Here is a 21,142-nt window from a genome sequence, read left to right as displayed (position 1 = left end):
GGCGGAGACGAATCGAAGTGTAAACGAGAGAGAGAACGAGCGAAAGGCACAAAAAATGGGTCGCTCGACTGACACGCAAAGAAGAGAGACCCGGGCGGGCATATTACGTACCGGTGAAGGGCTTAACGGCAGTTTCTGCGGCGGAAAATGCGAACGGCGAAAGCAGACGCCCATTCGAACGACGTCGGTTCATTCCCGTGGGCTGATCGGAAGTGGCGTGGTGCTAACTTTCTCTCATCGATCAAGGGCCGCCTGTAGTGGAACGCAGAAATTTTCCTCTGACAAACCTCATTGGCTCGTTGACAGCGACCTAGTTCATCATCGTCAGCCCGGAGGGCAGCATGTTTTGTTTTTGTTCTCCCTATCTCCCTATCTCTCTCTCTCTCGCTCTTGATTACTTTTATTGCTATGGCTGCCATTTGCTGCGACCGATAAGACCGGAACTGATACCGAGAAACGGGCAGCAGAAGGTAAGAGAAAAGCTCCGGGCAGACGCTTGCGTAGATTAATGACGGAAGTTAGGAGCACACTGCCGGGCAACGCGGCTCTTTTCAATAACGATGTGGGCTTCGGGTGTTGTTCACCTTCGCTCTGTTACTAATTGTGCTTTGAATAATTCAGAATCGAATGGAACGTGTACAAATTCGACAAAGGTTTGAACTGCATCGATAAACCTACACGCTTTATTACAGTGGAATATAGAAATGATATTGCAAAAAACAAAACAAGTCTTATGTTTTCAGATGATTTTAACATAAATATTAACCTTCAAATACAATTGTGTTGTGGATGGACTACACCTTGGCTTACCTTAGCAAGGTAGGCCTTGACCGTACACTGGTTGTCAAGCCATTTAGCACAACACACTCTCACATAACTGTGTAGAACTAGTCTGATATAATCAATTTACGCAGCCAACTAGTATATTGAAGAATACCAGAGATTCGGAATATTAAGGGCATTTTAGACTATTGCCAGTGATTGTTTTTCCTTCTACTAATAATTACAATTTTATTGTCTATTTTATACGATTTTGTAGGGTTCTTAAATCCCACTTGTTAATACTTTCTTAGTCGTTTCGGATTCAAACTACGACTGAGCTTCATCCGTAGGCAGGATTATCTATTAGACTTTGTCAAAAATGTTATGTCATGGAAAACTTTAACAAGGTAGGCTTTGACAGAACAACGGCTGTTCAGCCATGTTCGAAAAGGAAAAAGAAGAAGAACATTCACTATGTTTAACCCGTGGTGTTTAGAAACTTATAATCGAATACTCTATAATTGTAGGTACCACGGGTTGACGATAGCTTTAAACTTAATCCGCCATACATGATCGGTAATGGGCGCATTGGTGGAATGGAATAAAACATTAGTCATGCATGGTTTGCCAACGCGCAGTTCGGACCAGCTTACACCAAAAAAGCGGCCCAAACGAATCGCCAACTGTGGGTGGCATCGCAAATACAGACCAACCCACCAGCAACCGTTCAAACGAATGAAAAATACATAATTAATGTGTAGTTTTAGCCGCTTTCCGTGGGGAGGGAAAGTAATGGTAATGAAGTACGTAAGCGGGGTGCTTCCGAGACTGGGCATAAATCATGTCACTCGTGCCTCATTTTGGATTCCACCGCTTACGTCACAGCCGCTTACAGTGAATCAAATATTAAAAGAAGGACTCAAGCGTTGATCCACAACGCTGGGTGGATGTTTTCTTTTTATCGCTTTGAGTTGGTTTTTTCTTGCCTCCCTCACCCATTAGATGAAGTTGTACGTCGTTCATTCAGTCACGTTTTGCAGGCGCTTTCTTCAGGCGTCACGGTTCGCGGAAGATAGAAAACCGGGAAACAACGGTGAAACATTCGGCGCAGATTGTTTCGTTAAACACGGCAGAGAAGTTTTGGTGAGTTCTCGCGAAATTAAGCTTCCCGGGAAGGTGACGCGCTGACCTGTGTCGTCCTTGAAACGCCGCTTTGAATTAATGGACATGCCCGCCGGTATGACAAATTAGCGATTGTTTTGTTTCCATTTAATCATTACAATCGTGCGCCCGTGTACAGCTTTTAAACATTTTGCTTCATTCTTTTTGCGTTCTTTTTGATCAAAGGCAATTCGAAGAAAAACATCTTACGAAAAGAAAGTGAAAGGTTTGCTGGGAAAAGCTTCAAATTGAATTTTGAAGGTAGTACCTTAAGCGTTACCTTTTTTGTTTGAGAACGAGAGTGTAATTATGTATATCACAAAGTAGTTTGATTTGTACCCGAATTTCACTCAACTGCATGTTCAAATGTTGTTCTTAAATGCAATAAAAACACAGCAAAATTTCACACTTTTTCAATCAGTGGCTACGTCGAGCGGGACAAAAGTGAAATTGATTTCAGCTTACCTGATTTCCATCGTACGTCCATGAGCCGAACTTCATGAAGCAGGTCTGCTGATCGAAGGGAAAGTAACGAACGTCGATTTCGCACGATGACTTGAAGATGGCCGGTGGTGTCCAGATGACTTTACCGGTGTAATGAAGGATGGCCTTTGTCAGTGTCGTGACCACGTACTCTCCATCAGCGCTGCGCGAGGACGAGTCAGCAGGAAGTTAAACCCGAATTCGAATAAAAGAGAGAGAGAGAGAGAGAGAGAGAGAGAGAAAGAAAGAGAGAGGGAGATAAAACGAAAGGTCGCATTAATTTTGTTGCTGTGTTAATGTCAACGAAGAAGAATATAATGACAGTGGCACGGAAAAGGCGGATACGAATACCATCCCATATGAGACGTGAAAGAGTGGAATGATGAAATAAAAAAAAAATACGAACATAAATCAGGAACCGTATAAAACTCGCTCGCAATAAACGCACGATCGCCAGAACTGTGGATGGGAAGCGGTGATAAGTAGAGACAAAAACATGTCCTCGTGCTTGTACGGAGGCAAAATAAATAAACGAAAACCCAAAATAACAAGCCTCTGAATATATCAACAATCAATAATCCATTTGCCGGAATGAATATCATCGCGACACATGTGCATTTGAGAGGAGCACGACACGCGGGAATTACCCGACCGGTTGGTTCGCTCCGCAAGACCGTTAATCCGTCGTATCGTATGCTCCGGGATGCATATGGCGCTCGGAAACGATAATCTGCCGTGTGCGATACGAAAATCGTCCGATTCCGGTGGGATAAAGATTCGAAAACCCGCGGTGCTTGACAGCCTGCGCGATACGCAGATAATCGAAAATCCGCTTTGGCACTTGTCCGGGGCAGAAGCTAATAAGACAGGAGGGGGTCAATACGTGGGAAGAACCGTCAGTGGAGTGCCCGTATCGTTGTACAACTGTTGCTGGTTTGTAGGTTTTGGGGTACAGCAGGTTTTAGCAGCATATACCCCAGCCAGGCGCATTTTCCGATGATGAGCAAAAGATCATATTAGCTTTGTTTTATCAACGAAGAACCCACAGCTGGATGTCGGGGGTTTTTCATCGTTGCAGTAATCTATCAGTCCATTCGCAAGCACCACCATGCGCCACCATGCGCCTCCATTTGTGTGAGCATTTTACGCCGCACCAGGCGCCTCCATCGTGTTGTGCGTTAAATGCGGTGGCATGGTTTTTGCATCGGAAAAGTGGCACCGCTCGTTATAAAACGCTCGTTTATTGGAATTTAATTGCACGCTATGCAAATGACGAGGAAATGGGGGCACGTGCACGTATCGACGAACCGATTAATATGGATCGATGGAAATAAATGCAACCATGGAAAAATTAAGCTCGTATTCAATTTGGTTTGGCCCCATTACGTTCCCCCAACATCCCAATCAGTGGGTGGCAGTGGGTCGCAAAAGACGCGAAGCTGTGGAGCTCTCGTTTACGCGTTATTGCGCGTGGTCATTGGAAACGCGTGGGAACGGAAACGCGGGTGGAAAATGAGACTTTTGCTAATGCCTGAGTAAATATGCTCGGTCATGATCGGATACGTGCGTCGTGGTACACCAGGATGGCTTACGGCAGCTTACAGCGATTGGTGGGTTCAACATCTCCCACACTGGTGAAAGAGCCACCGCCTTCGGGATCTTTCCAGGTGCGCCATTTTGTTACTGTAGGGGGTGGAAAATAGGTAAATATACAAACATAAACCCTCAACTGTTGCGACTTATTGGGTGTGGTTTCGAATAAAATTAGCCCACTGAAATCGGTCGCTTCATGGTTCCTCGCATGGGATGTGACGGTTAATTTCTGGCAAAACGTGCCTGAAAGTGCGCCAATTTGTGCCCTTTAATGCCCCACCCAATTGGGCTTGATGGGGTGGTGAAAATTAATTTTCAATATTCATACCCTTACGCTCATCACCCGCGTACGGTTTGAAATCGATTCAGCGAATTACCCCGCGATACGGTGGCTCGGTGCGTGTGCTTAATGTGGATCAATTCGAAGCAAAAGTTTAAGCACTGAGCACCGCGCGGGTGGTAACTATTGTTGGGGCGTATTTTTGCAACCTGACTAGCGCACCATCGTAGCTCCGCGATGACAATTGGTTGTGCCCAGTCTGGTGGCTGATGGACTACCTCTTGCATATTTATTACAGTTGATTAGCATTCTATACATAAATTAATTTGGTGACAAAATATATCAATTTCCATCCAACGATGACGAGCGCGTTCTGTGGAAGGTGAAACATCCAGGAATGGGATGCTGCGCGTATGGAGCACGTCCGGGTGGTCGTAAATTGGGTTGCAACATCACAAACGGGTCGACGATGCGATCCCGTACCTCGCCGTTGAACTGGGTGGATGAAAAATAAATCACATTCTTTAGCACAAACTTTATTGCTTTGTTGAGGCTGAAATGGGAAAAGCAAACAAAACACGCACGTATCGACGCTCGCAACCACCATAAGTCGGGTGTACCGAGCACTCTGAGCTGCTGACCCACAGTTACAGCTCGTTCTCGGTGTGCACTTGGCCGCTGGGTATGCGTGTGTTTGCGAATGGGCAAACGATGTTTATTCACGGCTGATGCGTTTGATCCCGGTGCCCAACGGGCCGTCCCATGTGGTGCTGGCCCCATTCATTCCATTTGTAAATGAAGATCATGAAATGTTCCATCCTGGCATGGATGCTTTGCTCGAGGGGTTTTGCATTCATGCGTGTGTGTGTATGTGTGTATGTCTGATAGCATAATCGATGGTGATAAATTATATGCTTGCTATCGGCTGGACTAACGGTGCAAGAAAAAAAAGGGGAAGCTATCAATCGCTGCGTCAAGCAGAAGATCAAAAGCCATGCGTCCATGCTGGGCTAGGGTTACATGAGGGTTAAGTAGATTCGGTACAGCTTTTAGCATTACCGGGAAGCGGAGCGTTTTGTTCGTACTCAACCCGGTGCCATTTCGTTTGTAGTAACATTCAACACGCTGGGGCGTAAAATTGGGCCACCGCTGGAATCAATCGAATGGTGGATGCGTTTTTTCTTCTTCTGTTGCGTTGATAAGCACCGGGGAATGCGAATCGGATGAATGGCATTTGGCAAGTCGGAAAACATTCCGTTCATCATAGGGCTCAATAGTTTTCGTTGAAATGGGGCACAGCGTGGAATTACCGTATTGAAAGATAGTTTGCTAGCGCTGCCATTTGTTTGCGTGCTGCGATGAAAAAAGGGTAATTGGAAAAGTTTGAACCTGGATTCACGTCGATAGTACGGGTCAGGTTTGTTTGTTTTATCGCACTGTGGTGGATGTGGCCGGTGAGTATAAAAAAGGAACGCCATTGTCGATGCGATTAGACTGACACAGTTTGCTCAAGAAATAAATCATCCAGAGGTTCTAGATGCATTGATTGAGAACACACACACAAAAAAACAATCAAACGGAATGCAGGAAACCGTATATATTTGAAACTAATAATGACACGGTACTCAGACGAAAGGCATTTTCTAATTGAAACTTGTGCAGGTGCGTTTGCTTAAACTTTTGATATCGCAATGCATTCTACTGCCTTTTAATAGGAGTTTTGTGGGTGAAGGTGGTTAGAAGAATGTCATTTCATGAAACATAGGATTTTTTTCAAGCGAGTGATTTATGCTTGAACAGTAGTATTTTCCTTCTGTGGTGTCCGTTTGGTTTTACCCCATTCTTTTGAATAATAATTCAAAGGTTTCAAAAAAAAATCTGCAAGTCAATTTAAGGCTTAATAAACCCTAATATCTGAATAAAAAAGAAATCAATCATGCTATAGAAAAAATTCGATGCTGAAACTGATTCAAAATTAATGTAAACACAAGGAGCAAGCAAATGCATCGATTAGCATCACCTAATTGTCAGCGTTGTTCATGCAGGCCTGCAGCATTCGTTACGTTTCAATCCCCGGATTAATTCCCGGTTCGACGAAATGAGGTTAGTTGGGTCGTTGATAGATAATGGCAATGGTATCCTTTGTTTCACACCTCATTAGCATCGCGTGCACTGCCACATGCGACCGTTAGCAAATACATTAAATGTCCTCGCTTCGGCCATTGCCATGTGGGATGTCATCCTGTTTGTCGATCATGCCACCCGGAAACGTTCCCATAACGCATCTGGCAAGGCAGTAGTTGTGGTTCGCGCATCGGGCAAAGTTTCCCAGCGTGATCCTTTAAATCTTTGCTACGACCAAGGCATTCTTTTCCTTGTGCCCCAAACCCGAGCGTTTGAAGTGAATTAAGTTACCATCGTTTAATTGACACTTTGCCGTTCTCGAGGCCGCCCACAGAATGTGGATGTGGCTGTTGGGTGTAAGAGCCTGAAACACCAACCTAAAACCAACCTTCTCATATGCACCTCGCTCCTCAGTTGGGAGTAGGTAGTGTGTTCGTGAGTTGCGGAGAAAAGCAAAAACACAGTTAGCCAAAGGCGCACCGATGCGCACGGAGCTAAAACTGAACAGTTTTCGAAACTAATTTAAACTTCTTCCCGCAATTAACTTAATGCTTGCAGGGCGAATCTCAGTTCCGGTGGCGGTGTGTGGCTTGCTGGGCGAAAAGCGAACGGCCGCTCGTCTCATTGCTCCATGGTTCGATGTACTGACGGAGAAGGGATATGGACCAATGGACACGAAAACCGGGTGTTGTGGGTGTGCAACGACAGCAACAGCAGCAGCAGCAAACGTTAGCCCAGTGTGCACGCTAACAAGACAGGGGCAAACCTCGAACTCGGCCTCGGGTTGGTTAGTTAAACTTGTTAAACTTGTCGTGCTGTTGCAACAACAGTTCGGTTGGCAGTTTGTGATTGATCGAGACGGCTATACGTATTTATTTGGGTTATAACTAGACAAGCATTAATTTGGAGTGCCTTTTAGCGTAAGCAGACGACGTTGTAAAAGTGTTCGGTTGGAGGCAGCAATATATCATTTAAAATTTTAAAATTAAATTAAATACGCCCTTTTAATTAGCATCAACCACGATATATGAGAAATTTGCTCTGCATGTTATAGATACAGTATCAACGTTTCGTATAACTACTCAAAGAAAAATAAAAAAAGAACCATCTTGACGGCAGTATGAAACTAATTCTTCATGGCAACCAACAAATAATACGAGAAATATATTGGAAGTTTTTCGGTTCAGACAAACGATTACTAAAGTTATATAATAGAGAATAATACTCATCAACCCAGTGGTTTGAGGCACAATTATGATTGCAAAATATCGTAGAAAATCAGAATATCCTATTTGAGTGCGCGATTGTCTGGTCGACATCTCTGTGTAAGATTTGTTTAGAGTAATGTGATTTCTTGAGATTAACAATGGTTATATGTGTTGCGTTATTATGTCAGATTTTACAAAGCCATTGTACATCCACAATCCTACCAGAGAAAAGATAATGAGACACATTTCTTCAATGTCTTATAACATGGGACCTTTTTTCGTATTTATGAAAGGTATGCAAATAACTCAGCAAAACCTTTTAAGCGTATAATCATTTGAAACCATAAGACAAAAATTATTTTTGAGGTTAATAATCTAACAAAACTAATCCCAGCCACTATAACGGAAGATGGCTACATGAGTTTGAAGCAATTGCCAACTAATACTGGCGATTGGAATCAAGGGGCCTTTGTATACGAACGATCTCAGAAAGGATCCGCATGTCAGTATATCAACACAAACGAAATAAACGTGAGATAATAAGAACAGTTATGTAAAACCCGTAACAATATCATGTTAAGCTCGCCATCCGTAGAAGAAGCCAAGCAATCGTATGTGTGCAATATCACTGATGCAAAAAACTAGGCCAAATAAATCGCTAGCTATAAAATGGCGATAGGTTAATAATCAAATGTACTGAAGCAATGTGACTTTGTAACTGTTAAAACAAGCACTTATTATATCAAACCATCATCAACCTAGCATTGAATTTAATTATCCACCGGCAAATAGACAGAAGCTCAATTTACGTCAGTTCGTTTGAATACCAACATCTAATACCAATCAATGAGTTCGCAGAAATGAGATATTCGAACCCTTTTACCAGCAGCTCAACCCTATGCTTTTGCACGTATTCCGATAACTTCGTCGAGGTGATTAAGCTGTCTGCACAGTGGTATAGGGAAGGTTAAAATAGAACATACTGTGCTCAAGTTTTCTTACGTATTTGAAGCCACATGAATCTATTGCCATGTTGGTGAATTGATTAATATCATGTATCGAAAGAAGATGGTTACTCAATTACATGGCGTCTGTAACCGAAAGGAAAAAAATGAATAAAATACATCGGTTATATATCCTATGATTCAATCACATAACAGTTTTCACTGATAGTTTGTGAATTCCTTTAGTATTCAACGAATCAACGAAGTTTGAATATTATTCTTCAATTAAGGTTGGCCATCACACGGTTATTTCTGTTTTGCTTCATAATTTATGACGATTATTATTTGAACCCCACATACTAAGCATCCTATTAACATTATGATCCCTCTTCCGATATGTATATATCGTTCGGTTACGGCAATTGCAAGCCTATTACTTAAAATGTGTTAAGCTTACGTATTAACTCCAGCATCAAATGTTAAAGCTGCACACAACGCACGAGTATTTAGATATTATTATGATAATGTTATGCAATGAAATAGAGTTACAAGTGGCTTGAATTTAAAAGCACGCCCAACATCAAAACCAAATGCATTACATTGTGTAAACTTCATAGTAGTGTCCGGTTGGCCTGTCATGCTCATTTGCATGTGATGCTTTATCGCTCATGAATTTGGCATTATGCACTTGGCAGCAACATCAAAATGACATCATTGATGTGGAGCACCAGCGCAGCTACGGCGAAATATGGCATCAGCTTGCTGATAGCGACGCAAGCATATCAAAATCAAACCCCTTTCGGGAGCGTAACGCAACAAAACCCTGCCACGGGCAGGCAACTCGCAAGCAAGCGCTTATCTCCCGGACACACAATTATGAAGTGGTTTCCGTTTAAATCTGCGCGCCATACGCTTCGCATTCCTCGGCTAATGAATTGTTTTATGGTGAATTCGCGCTGCAATGCATTCCTCAGGGCGGTGGGCTGGTGGCAGGGTGCTTCTTCCGCCCCCCCCCGCTTCTTTGGCCCCACCCGGTGCGAGCAGGTCAAACGTAAAAGTGTTAATTATAATTTACCGAGGGTAAAGGTATGATCTAGATTAGGCATACCGTGCCAGCAGCCGCGCGCCGGTGGGCTGTCCGAAGTGGAAGCAGAAAATAAATAACAAAGAAAGAAGAAGACGAAAAAACACTCAGCAATAGTGGGGTGGGAAAAAAGAAAATAATAATGATACAGAACGGAGGAAGATAAAAAAAAACGGAAGCGAGTCGGCCGAAACCGACTCAATGGCCCGGGTTGCGACGAAGTTGTGTATTTTAATTAACTTTTCTCGCACAAACGGCGCGACCGCTCGCTGACTCGGGTGGGTCCGCGTGTGGACTCATATTAGCACATCATAACTTCGGTATGAAGACTGTACATTTGAATTTTTACGACCGTGTCCCCGGCCCGACGCAACCGACATCATGCCGTGGCTTATCGCAAACGCAGCTGCTCGGTGGGCTGAGTGGAGTGGGCTTTTGTTTTAATTTTAATTTTATACAAGAATGCACCGAAAGGAAAAACACCAATGGAGCACATCCGTCGTCGTAACTTTAGCAAAGGTGCTCCTGGTACGGTGCGTCCTGAAGCCGACCTGACCTGACAGTGTGCTGTGGCTGTGTGTGTGTGATTATGATGAGAACCCGGGGGGGGGGGGGGGGGCAAATGTAAATGATAACACCGGGGGAGGTTGATGATGGTCGAAAAGCCCGACCCAACCGAGCCGGGGCAAAACTATCGTTTAATGCGGTCCGACAGGCGAGCTTCGTACTGCGCAAAATTACACAAAAATGTCGAAAGTGAACGTACAGCTGCGTGTGTGTGTGTGTGTGCGAAAAAAGTATCTAACCCCATTTCAGGAACACGTTCTATCATATCAACCGGGAATGGCAAGGAAAATCCCAAATAGGATGGATGAAGCAAAAGAAAAGTATACAAGAAAAAAAAGGGTTTCCAAAGAGCCCCACGTAAAGCTAACAACAGTAAGTAAGCTAACAACAGTAGTAAGAAAAAAAGCAGCACAGAGAGCACGGACTGAGCTCCCCATCGGGAGGGTTTTCCATCCACCCCCAAATGCACCTCCCGTAGGAAGCGGTTGTTGACTTTTGCGCGCAGTTGATTTATTACGCAGAAAGTTTACTGTTTTATTTAGTTTCGACTTTGACTGTCAAATTTACTTCACTTCACCGGCGGGGATCGGGAATATGTGTCTTTCTCATCAGCCCGCTTCGGGCCTTGATTTCCGTGGCGCTTCCAGAAAGCGATTTTCCCGCGTTCAAACACTTCCACGTGTGCTCGCCGTGTGTGCCCGGGCTGTGGGAAAGTGTAATTGAATTTTGGACCGCTCATTTGCATAGGGCTTCGAAGCGTCGCAGGAATCGCCGCGTCGCCGGTTGGAACGGATTTGTGAAATCACCAACAATCCGCACCGCACCTACCCAAGCCCATCCTCCACCCGTAAATGGCACGTTTGCTAATAAGTCATGCATTTTGGTGTAAATAAGGTAATTTCCAGGCACACGGATGTGTGACGGATGGCCGGCACGGCACGCAGAAGTCTCACGCAATTCGAATGCGAAGGTGGTGAAGAAAGGGCGACCACCGGGCACGGCGCAAATTGATACAAATTGTATGTGTGTGTGTGTGTGTGTGTATGCAAATTAGTTGACAAACTTTTTGCGGCACGAGTTGTTGTTTGTTTTCGCCAAGAGTGCGGTCGAGCTGCGTTGCTGGCGCTATTGCGCTTCGTAGTAACTTTTCCAACTGACCGCTGCTGGGAGGGAGTAAAAGGATTGGGAATCTGATTTTATGAATTGATTTTGTAGTTCAATGTGCTCGTCAAATGTGACCGAAATGGAATCACAGCGAAATCGAATTCGAATGAATTGCATTTGATAAGCTTTGGCTTTTGTAAACACATTCATGCTTGTTGTACAAAAGCTGATCGAGCTTTCAAATGTGACGCAAGTCCACTTTAATGAGTGTATAGCATTTTTTAAAGGCCACCTCGAAACATGGCACATAATGAAAGGAAACCAGCCAGCTACACGATTGCTGTAAAGCAGGTGGAGTTTATGTACCCGTACGGTGGAGCCTGTCAAGATTTCGACATAATAATGACGCGTAATTTAGGTGAACTGTTTCGATAGCGATGGCATCACCGAACGACCGGGTGGATGCTGGGAAATCCCCCACCTTTCCCCAACCTGCGAGAGGGGGTGGAATTTCGTGTCATTATGCCGTGCCCGATGGATGTTTATCACAGATGATACTCATCATCGTGCGGTCGCAGTGATGTAGGATGCTGGCTGGCAGCTGTAACAGCATGCGCAACATGTTGAGTTTAGCATGACAATGCAATATTAGCATACGCCTACGTCATTTGGTTTATTCCTGGTTCGCAGGTTCACAGAACCACAACAAGCAACGGAAACGCGAGGCGGAACGAGCTCGTGCTTCGACAGTAGGTGGGTGTTTCGCTTGACGTGGCTTTTTTGCGGTGTGAAACGCAAACATTTGACGGAATGAAACTATTTATTTCGTGCGATCTGTACCCATCAAATGCTCAGGAAGGTAAAAGTTATACAGTGAACAATATGCAATCAGCACAATGCAAGATAATACCATGGTTTCCTAAGAGGAAGTATTCCACAAACGTTTGTTTCTCGAAAATCAGTAGCGTAGAGAAATACTGAAAAGGTGTTTATATGAATTGTACTACTTAGCGATTTGTCCAATTATTTTACAGAGTAATGACATTAAAATAACATCTGTTGATTTGATATCGATTTTGGAATATTTTGTTAGATTTTTTTGCACATTATGTATATATAGTTGAACAAAAAGCAAAATACAATTTTGATCATTATTTAACAGTTGAATAGTCAAATGTCCCCTTGAATAACAACGTTTACAAAAGCTCGCTACAGTTCTACTAAATGAGCCAAATAAATGTACCCTTAAGCTAACAAGGGCTCAATATATTTCCCGAGGCGCAATCGGAAGTCTCAAAAAATGATGGAAATGAAATTGTGTTACCAGCTCAAACGATACTTACTTGTTATAAAGCACGATATCCGGCAGCCAGATGTGTTCGGAAGGCACGTACAGCTCGGTGACGCCGCCGTACTCAGCGGGATCCCATTTGAATTTGTGATCTTGCCATTCCTGTGCACCGCCCCGTTGGATGAGAAAACGAAGAGAATGAAGACAGAAGAGTGGAAAATTCAGTGGAAATTTACTGATCACATTTCAAGGGAAATTCAAACTCAACGAATATATTGCGCACGGTCGGCAACGCTCACGCATGATGGATTCCGTGTAAATATGGCCGATAATTGGGGCATGCTGATAGCGTAATAGACTAACGTAACATGGCAGCTATCGTCGGCGGGCGGAAAATTGGAATGCGAACGTCATTAGTCCCTTGGCTAGGCCCGTTTATGTTGGGCGATTCGCGTCCGTTTTCTCAGTTTTTAACAAGATCAAAGCAACCCAATGAGTTTGCAGCGCACTCCACAACCTGCTGTTTTGAAAGCTCACACTGATTGCATTTTCCAACCATGCAGCCGCTTATTTCAATATGGCGCGACAAAAGCGAACAAAATAACAGCGCCCATCAGAAGCAAGGGACCGCAAATGGGTGTCGCATTTGGAAAGCGATGGTTCGTTAGATGTATTTTTGAGTGGATGAGTGCATCCGGCGGTAGGTCGCCATTACACACCTTTCGTTCGGATGAATCATTAGCGACAGGTGTCGGGATCGTACACCGACAGCCGGTTCTGGTTTGCATGTCGGCGGATGGATACCGGCGACTGTTTGTATCCAATTTTTTTCGTCCACCTCGTGTTTTTTTTTCTTCCTTCAATGAACTTCACCAGTTGCGGCGTTGAATGTAGTGCGTTCGTGTTTTTCTTCTTTCACGCTGTGGCGTCCCACGCGACAAATGGGCTGTGTTGAATCTCCAGCAAACCTCGCTTCCGCAATCTGTCTAATGGCCGGTGGCAATGGTTCGGACACTCGAATATGCATGCACAACAAGCAAGCAAGCAAGCAAGCAAAAAAAAAAATAAGGCCCTTCAGTTAAACAAGTGCACTAGCGACCGGGAAAACCTGCGAGTTGTGTCTTGCTTGTAGCGTACGAGCTTTACAGAAAGCTGTCCAGCGAAAATAACACGATCCCGGGCGGCATTAACACGAGCCACATGCGGTCCTGGATGGTGCCACAGGACAGCACGCATGTTCCCGACGGAATCTGCTTGAAATGTATCCTTCATCACCGCACGGCCCGTAGGAGCCCGTTTGTTTTTCATTTTTCTCCCGTTCACGAGGTGCCGTATTCCGGCGGCTTTATTTGAACCACCGGACCACCGGCAGAAACTTCCACTTCCGGACTGTGGTGAGTCCACGCCGAGGACGGGACCCTTTCCGAGCACATGCGAAAGTTTTTGATGTTCGGCGAAAGAAACGCCGTCAACCCATTAGACCCTTGCACGGGCACCGGCACCCGGGGACGGTTACGTTTTGTTTGCGCAGGCCTTTTTAATTTGTTTAATGAACGTGATTACCGGCGCAAAAGCGGTCGGTCAGCGCCCGTACCGTGCAAAGGGTGGTCTGTCGGCGTTGGTCCTTTTTCCGACCCACCCATTCGGGTCGTTGAGCGACGCAAATTTATCACAAATCGAACCGGTGGCCTGTGTTCCGTTTCGGTTGATTCCCGTCGAAAAGTGCCTCCCTGCGGGTGGGAGAATGCCCGAGAGACTATGTGCGGTTGTGTTTGTGCTTATGACATGAGTTATGGTGTGTGCATCGGATTGCGTGTGCCTTCGCAAGCTAATGTCAACAGTTAGGCGAAATGTGCTTATTAGCTGTTCATAAACTGCTTGAAATGATTCGCTCATTTTGCCCATTTTGTGGGAATCGGCTGGATGCAAGAGCTTTCAGCGGGTGGGTGGAATTTTCAATTGTGGTTCATCAGCAGTGAATATTTTGATGAACTTTTTTTAAAATATTTATGATAATGTTACTTAACTATTTAGATTTATTTTTTCAACACAACTTCTGAGCTAGTGTTTGTTGGTTTAACTAATATTAGTTTTTGATTTGAAAGATCCTTGTGTGCGATTGTATGATGATCAGAAAATGTTTTGAAGTCTCCAAAAGGACTTTTTAATTTAATCCAACAAGAAATATAAATGATTATGTCATGTTTCTAACTCTAGCAGTTCTCAAAAGTATCTACAGGTATCACGACACGTTTACTCAACCCATCACTTGATCCTAGGACGAGCTTCCTCCCTGACAGCGTAATATAGTAATGGTTCCCACTTACAACTGGTAACTACAGCCATAACTTACATGCTCCAGCCAAATGTTGGTCGTCAGGATTTGATCTTTGAGGTTCTGCAACGAGAGAAGGAGCAAACGATAGAGAAGATAAATGATCGCAATAGAATGCCGTCGGCGAATGCGCCGCCAAACGGGCGTTTGATGTACGAGCGGTGAGATGGATCAAGTTGGTGGCACCGGTGGCAGCATTAAGGATGTTCCACCATGACGCTGACGGGGATCGATTATGTGCCGGGGCCTGCAATGAAATAAACGTCAGCGTCCGTTGCAATTGATCCACTTTGTCCTATCACCGGATGCTCAACCGGCTCACGGCCTTTTCACCATCTTCCCGGAGCGAGCGTCCACGGGAATGAACGCAATCGGGAAAATGCAATCCAAATGGCCAAGAAGCAACCACCGACCGTTGCGCTACAGCCAGCAGCTAGCGGTGTGACGGTCGGAATTATATTTCCTCAATTTGATTGTAAAAGATAGTGCCGGGCTTAGTGCGGCGTTGGAGATGTTCTCGGATTACCGATCCATCCCTGTGTGTGTGTGTGTTTTTTTTTCTCTCTCCCCGGACGCTTGTGGATGAGTGGAATTTCATTTCCCCGGCCGTGTCCCACCGGCGCGAACCGAGCATATCTGTTTATCCCATCACGGGACACGGTGCGCCCGACCGAAAGCACTCCGGCATTAGGGTGGGATCCCGTCCCACCCACAGATGCAGTTATTTTCGCTGCTCGTTATTTCGAGCGACCGTGCCGTGATCCGTGTTTCCCACACTCTCGGATCGAGTGTATGCATGCATAATGGGGCGGTGATTTTCGAGTGAGCAAGCGAGCGAGCGAGCTGTTCCATTGGGAAGCTAGAAAGGACGCATCAGGGGACGGTAATCGGGTGGCACGAATTTACTTATGCATCAGCGGTTCTGGTGCAATCTCCCGGCTCGACTGGTGTGGGTGTGGGCTCCATCTTGGAGGCAAGCGCCATTTTGTGGCCAGTGGCAGGATCGTGCCTGCAGGCGCGCACCAGCACAAGCGCCGAACGGAGCCCGAGATCGGGTCTCGGATCGGTTCCCAGGCACACACGCCGATGGGGATATTATCTTTAGTTAAAAACCATACCCGGGACACGCCGGCGGGATGGTTGATTTAAATTAAATTGGAGATTTTCCCGTTGAATGGAGCAGCCACCACCCACTCGGGTGAGGGCTGTGAGCACGTGTACTTGAAGCTGCTGGAAATGGTGTGAAAAAGAAGAACGACGATCGAGCACGCGCTCACCGGCCAGCGGATGATGCAAATCGGGGATTTCGTTTCCGACTGGCGATGGTCGCATAATACGGCCACGCCACGGATGATGAATGCGACCGGTGCTCTGATGCAGCGGTCCCGGATCGTCGTCTCGCAGGCGGTTTGCATGCATAATAGGGGTGGCTCTTTCTTGCCGTGGGTGGGCTGGGACAAGACAGAACCCTTTTCGGTCGTCGCCGCAAGACGCATGGATGATGTCTGGAGAAATGGCACTGGGATCGGGTGAAAAATGATGGCACGTGTAGTTGCGATTCGCTGAAGAAATCGTGTGTGATTATTTCAGCAAACGGCAGAACAATTATCGCAGGAAAAGTTCGTATACCACTATGAAAGCGCGCAACTTCCGAGATGATCAGTCTAAGACCGATCTAAAAAGCGATTTTCGATCGTCATTGTTGATGAAACAAATGCACTCAATCCTGCTAGCAGGTTGAAAATGTTTCATTCCTTTATGTCATGTGCTTTTTATCAACGTACAATCTGTGCAATATACACATAAATTTAAGGAAAATGAGTCTAAAAAGTTCATTTAATGCATATGCTTCATAGAGAACATCGCATGCGTCGACGTTGGCCGGAACGGATGTTTAGTCGCCTTTGCACATGCGCACTTGCGTCTAATTATCGGTTATTACATCGGGTTGGCCATTTTTAAGTGACGATTGGGATTGCTTTAAACGGTTTTAGAGCTTTTTTGTGGATTGTGGTATGATGTTTTTTATACAAAATTATTTTATTGCATTACCATTGATATATGCTCGTGGATATTTGTTATAAAAGATAATTTACCACTTGCGGCATCAAGAAAATGTTTTAAAAGGGCTAGGGAGTTGAGAGTAAAGATATCCTAAACAAAAGCTCGTACGAAAGCTACTAGCCCTTAAGATAACAGCCAACTACTTCTGTTGTAAAATGTAGTTTTCGTGGGGTGTTTCGAGACGTAATTCTCCCATATTAACCTCTAATCCAATTACTGACAATCATGAGCTTAAGCCACCGATGGATGAACGTTAATGTACATCGAGCGAGTGGAAGTGGTTTACCAACAAACGTTCAAAGAACTACCGACGGACGCCGGTTACTTACCAGATCGATCAGTTGCGATAACCGCAGGCCCAGCTTAACCAGCACCGTGTCGGTGTTGTTGCTGACGGGTCTTATCAGCCGATTGTAGTTGCTCAGCAGATCATCGTACAGCCGCTTGGCGTCCGGATTGGCCCACACGCTACTGATGACCATACACAGCAGCACTATCCCGATCGCCATCCAGCGATGGGCCAGCGTGCGCCTGAATGTAGGCATCGCGCCCATCACGTCCTGTGTCTATCGCTAGCGTCCTGAGTCCCGGAACTTCCGCGCGTGTATCGATATCGGTGAGCACCACTGACTGTCAGCTCGTTAACGGTTGGTCAGACCAGACGGTTTGACCCGGTACTCACGATGTCCGTCGAAGGTTGACCCCTTCGATCAGCCTCTACCAGCGGGATCTTGCACCACTCGCATCTGTCACCACCACCACCGCTTCACGATTACGCACCGTTTCACCAAGCACAAACGAACACCGGCGGGCGAACACTGGCATCCTTACCAGCCAGATTGTTGGCAGGTTGATGGCCCGACGATGGACGCGTGCGACCGTCGGTTCATCTGTCAGATTCCGCAAACACCGTCGCAACCGCCCGTGTGCGTGCGCTCACCGTCGCGTTTGACACTTGCGGGGCAGCGCAACACAAATACAACGCCTGCTGCAATGTGTACGCTTTTTCTTCGCCTTTCGCAGGACTCGCGTAGTGATTTCTTCGACGGTCGACGGTCTGGCACGGTGGACGGTTGCAAATGATGCCCAAACGTCCAGCAGGCCACCGGAACGGGAGGGCCACACTCGCCACGCAATAAGACGGTAATTTTCGCGACCAAAACTGGCCACAACTCGGGACGCGCACACGCTCGCAGACGCTTTCTGCGTTCGGCAATTGACGTTTTGCTCACCGAGACGTCCGCTAGAGGCGCTCCAGCGGTGCCTCCGTTTGTGTGTGCTCGTCGACAGCACCGAGGGAGAGCACGCACGGTGCTGGCAAGTGACAGTGGCAGCAAAAAGGAAGAAGAAAAAAAAACGAAACAACGAAAGAGAAAAACTCACACACAAACGAGGAAAACAGGACTCCACACCCTGCGTGGAAAATCTCCGTGGAAAAGCTCGGAAAACTCTCGCGTCTCTCGGCGACGGGATGCTGGCTGTTGCTGGCTGCGCGTGGAGCAGGATGCTGCGCTCAGCGGATGTGGCACCGTTTCGTACCGTTCAGGCTCTCCGGAGCCACTGCAGGGCGCATGTGCTACCGTTTTCCGCCGAACGCTTTCCCGACCGGGTGACAGCAGTAGGCTGGGTCGAAGCCATGGCAGCCGTTCCTCTCGGCAGGGCTGTGGCTTCGTGAGAATCCTCTGCTCACTGGGTGAGATGGTTCTCACCTCACAGCACGGTATCCTTCTCACGCTCGCGCTGCCTCGCAACGCACACACACACACACACACACACACACACGATGCGAGCTTTCGTTGTGTTGTGTTGCCCTGCGAAAGGACGAGTACCGTGTCGGAGTTAGCTCGGGAAGAGCCTGGATTAGCCCGCTGGAGTGCAGCGTATGTGCGATGACGCTGGCACGTACGAGCGAGGACTTCTTTGGGGGGGAGTTTTTCATCCCGCTTTCGGGATGTTGCACCCCCGTTCTGTTGCCTGTCGTTCTGGCTTACGTTTCCCTGGGGCTTGAACTACTCCCCGTTTCGACCTCTCTCCGCCGGGCGCCATGAGCACGCGTCAGCACCAGTTAATTTATTGTCGGTGGGAAGGAGGAAAAGCTAGAAAATGTCACCGAACGACAAAAAGGCGACGTAGAACAAAGCGAGTGAGAGAGAGAGAGAGAAAGAGAGAAAAAAAACGAAAACTCACTCGTTCCAAACGGAGCCCACTTCCGGAATGGAACCGGGTCGGTTCGCATCGGCATCGAAGTGAAATGAACTCACCGAAAAAAAAGAGGCTAGAACACAAGCTGTAACCGAGAAGACGATGGTGGTCGCTCTCTGCCGCCCCGACCCGTCAGGTGGCTGCTTCCGGTTTCATTGGGGCAGGCGGAAATGAATGCAGCCACCATGCGAGTGTTACATAATGCGGGCGAAATGACTTCCGGCGGGCGATACATGTTTACCGGACGACGAGTAGAACCGTCGTACCGGAAATGATGCCGGTCGTCGGTCGGTTGGGGGTGACGAGTTCTTACCGAGACCAACCGCAAAGAAAATGCCACCGGGGTCCCGTTTTGTTTTTGCGTCCCAGTGCCACTTTTTTCCGTGCTTTTCTTCGCATTCCTTGGCACAATTACCTCGCGAAGCCCTTCCAAAACCGGATGCTGCCTTCGACATCGACTTCCGGTGGCAGGACTTCAGTGGTGGTGGCACACTCGACCCCGGATCATTATTCCAAAAGGCCCAGGGAGTGGCATGGTTCGTGCGATGCGATTCTTCAGAAAATGGCGCTCAAGCTCAAGCCCCGGATCTGGCAGGCGCGGTGATTCCGTTCCGCTGGCGATTAAAAAATGTCACCAGCTGACGCACAATGCCCCCGCACGGAAGTGTGAACTGTGTCGGTTTTTGTGGGTGGAAGGACGCAGACGAAGCCGTGAGGTGGCTGTATGGAACTTTTGTAAATAAAGTGTAGCGAAAATTAATGGCTAGCATCTGGTCCGCGTGTAATGAGTATTTAATTGAGTCACCATGCCCGTGGCCGGTTTAGCCAAATGGTGAGAAATGGCGCTACCATCCGAGGGCCCGATCCACGCCTTGCCAGGACATCTGGATGGAGCGGCCGAATGGTGGATTAGCGAACCGTGACACGACCGTGGAGTTGCGCGAAAGAATGACTGGACGGAATTTTTGAAGTTTTGAAATTCGATAGCCAACCCGCGCGTTGGACAGTAGGCGCTCCAGGACGGATCGCGACGCAATCTCGAGGAATGATTAATTTCGCATTTTTTCCGTTCTTTTGGGGCCACTACTGAGCGCTGGCTGGATCGATGGGAGCTTTACATTTCGCTTCTTTCACAAGCACAATGCTACGTTGGTATCTAGAAATATGAATGCCGTTGCTATTATCGTTTGCAAAAAAGCGCCGTTCGAAGAATCGAGTAAGCCATGACACTTAACGCAACATTTGAATTCCTGTACAAAACCGAAAAAGGATAGAAAACTCACCGTACTATTGTCCTGCAACGGTTCGGGAGCGTTTTTTCGGGTATTTGCATTGCCACGGTTGCATTCGAGAGCGGAAACAGCGCTCGACGTCAGGGCTGCGGTTATTGAAAACCCAAAACGGCAACCGTACGCTTTTGGCATGGCCGATGGATGGTTCGACGGTTCGAACTGGCCGTTTGATGAATCGTAAAATGACACACACACACACATGTATCACCGGGGACGACCCGAGCCGCATACCAATGATTACACCACCCACGCGCGTCAGAAGATCCTGCAAAGACTCGGGGCACTTGGTATTCATGCCAGCGCCGAAGCATTTCGATGTGTTGGCTGGCTGGTTGGCACCGAAACTGGTTGCACCCGACGATGGTCGGATTTGTGGCCGCTAATGGGATATCGTGTATTAGTTGCCCCCCATCCTGTCCCTGGAGGATGTGTGGGTGAGCTGGCTCAAAGTGTGTAATATGAACCTCGGTGGCGGTGCTGTAATAAATCGCTCGGTCGGCAACAGCATCCAGTTGCAAATCGTGCCCATAAACAGCACATTAGCCGCATCGTTACAAATCAACAGCCAGCGGTCGGGGTTTCCGAAAGGACTCACGATGGAAAAGGGAGTCCTGTCGGTGATGAATTTAAGTAGATTGTTCACCCGAA

General features: G+C 46.7%; 1 protein-coding gene across 5 annotated transcripts in view; it reads right to left on the bottom strand.

Moving 5' to 3' along the window:
• LOC128722078 (acetylcholine receptor subunit alpha-like 2) overlaps positions 1-17,554 on the bottom strand; it is a 37,549-nt gene extending 19,995 nt beyond the window's left edge. For 4 of the 5 annotated variants that reach the window (XM_053815901.1, XM_053815899.1, XM_053815898.1 and 1 more), the window contains exons 1-4: positions 17,330-17,509; positions 14,955-14,999; positions 12,654-12,763; positions 2,389-2,569 (exon numbers count right to left, since the gene is read on the bottom strand). In XM_053815901.1, the coding sequence (XP_053671876.1) occupies positions 2,389-2,569; positions 12,654-12,763; positions 14,955-14,999; positions 17,330-17,509 (516 nt within the window). Of the gene's footprint in view, positions 1-2,388; positions 2,570-12,653; positions 12,764-14,954; positions 15,000-17,329 lie in introns of all 5 variants that reach the window. The other variant, XM_053815897.1, reaches the window with a different exon arrangement.
• Positions 17,555-21,142: the final 3,588 nt, after the last annotated feature.

This window comes from Anopheles nili, chromosome 2, assembly GCF_943737925.1.
Source record: "Anopheles nili chromosome 2, idAnoNiliSN_F5_01, whole genome shotgun sequence".
NCBI lineage: Eukaryota > Metazoa > Arthropoda > Insecta > Diptera > Culicidae > Anopheles > Anopheles nili.
Note: the sequence above shows the minus strand (reverse complement) of the source record. Positions and strands in the feature narration are given on the sequence as shown.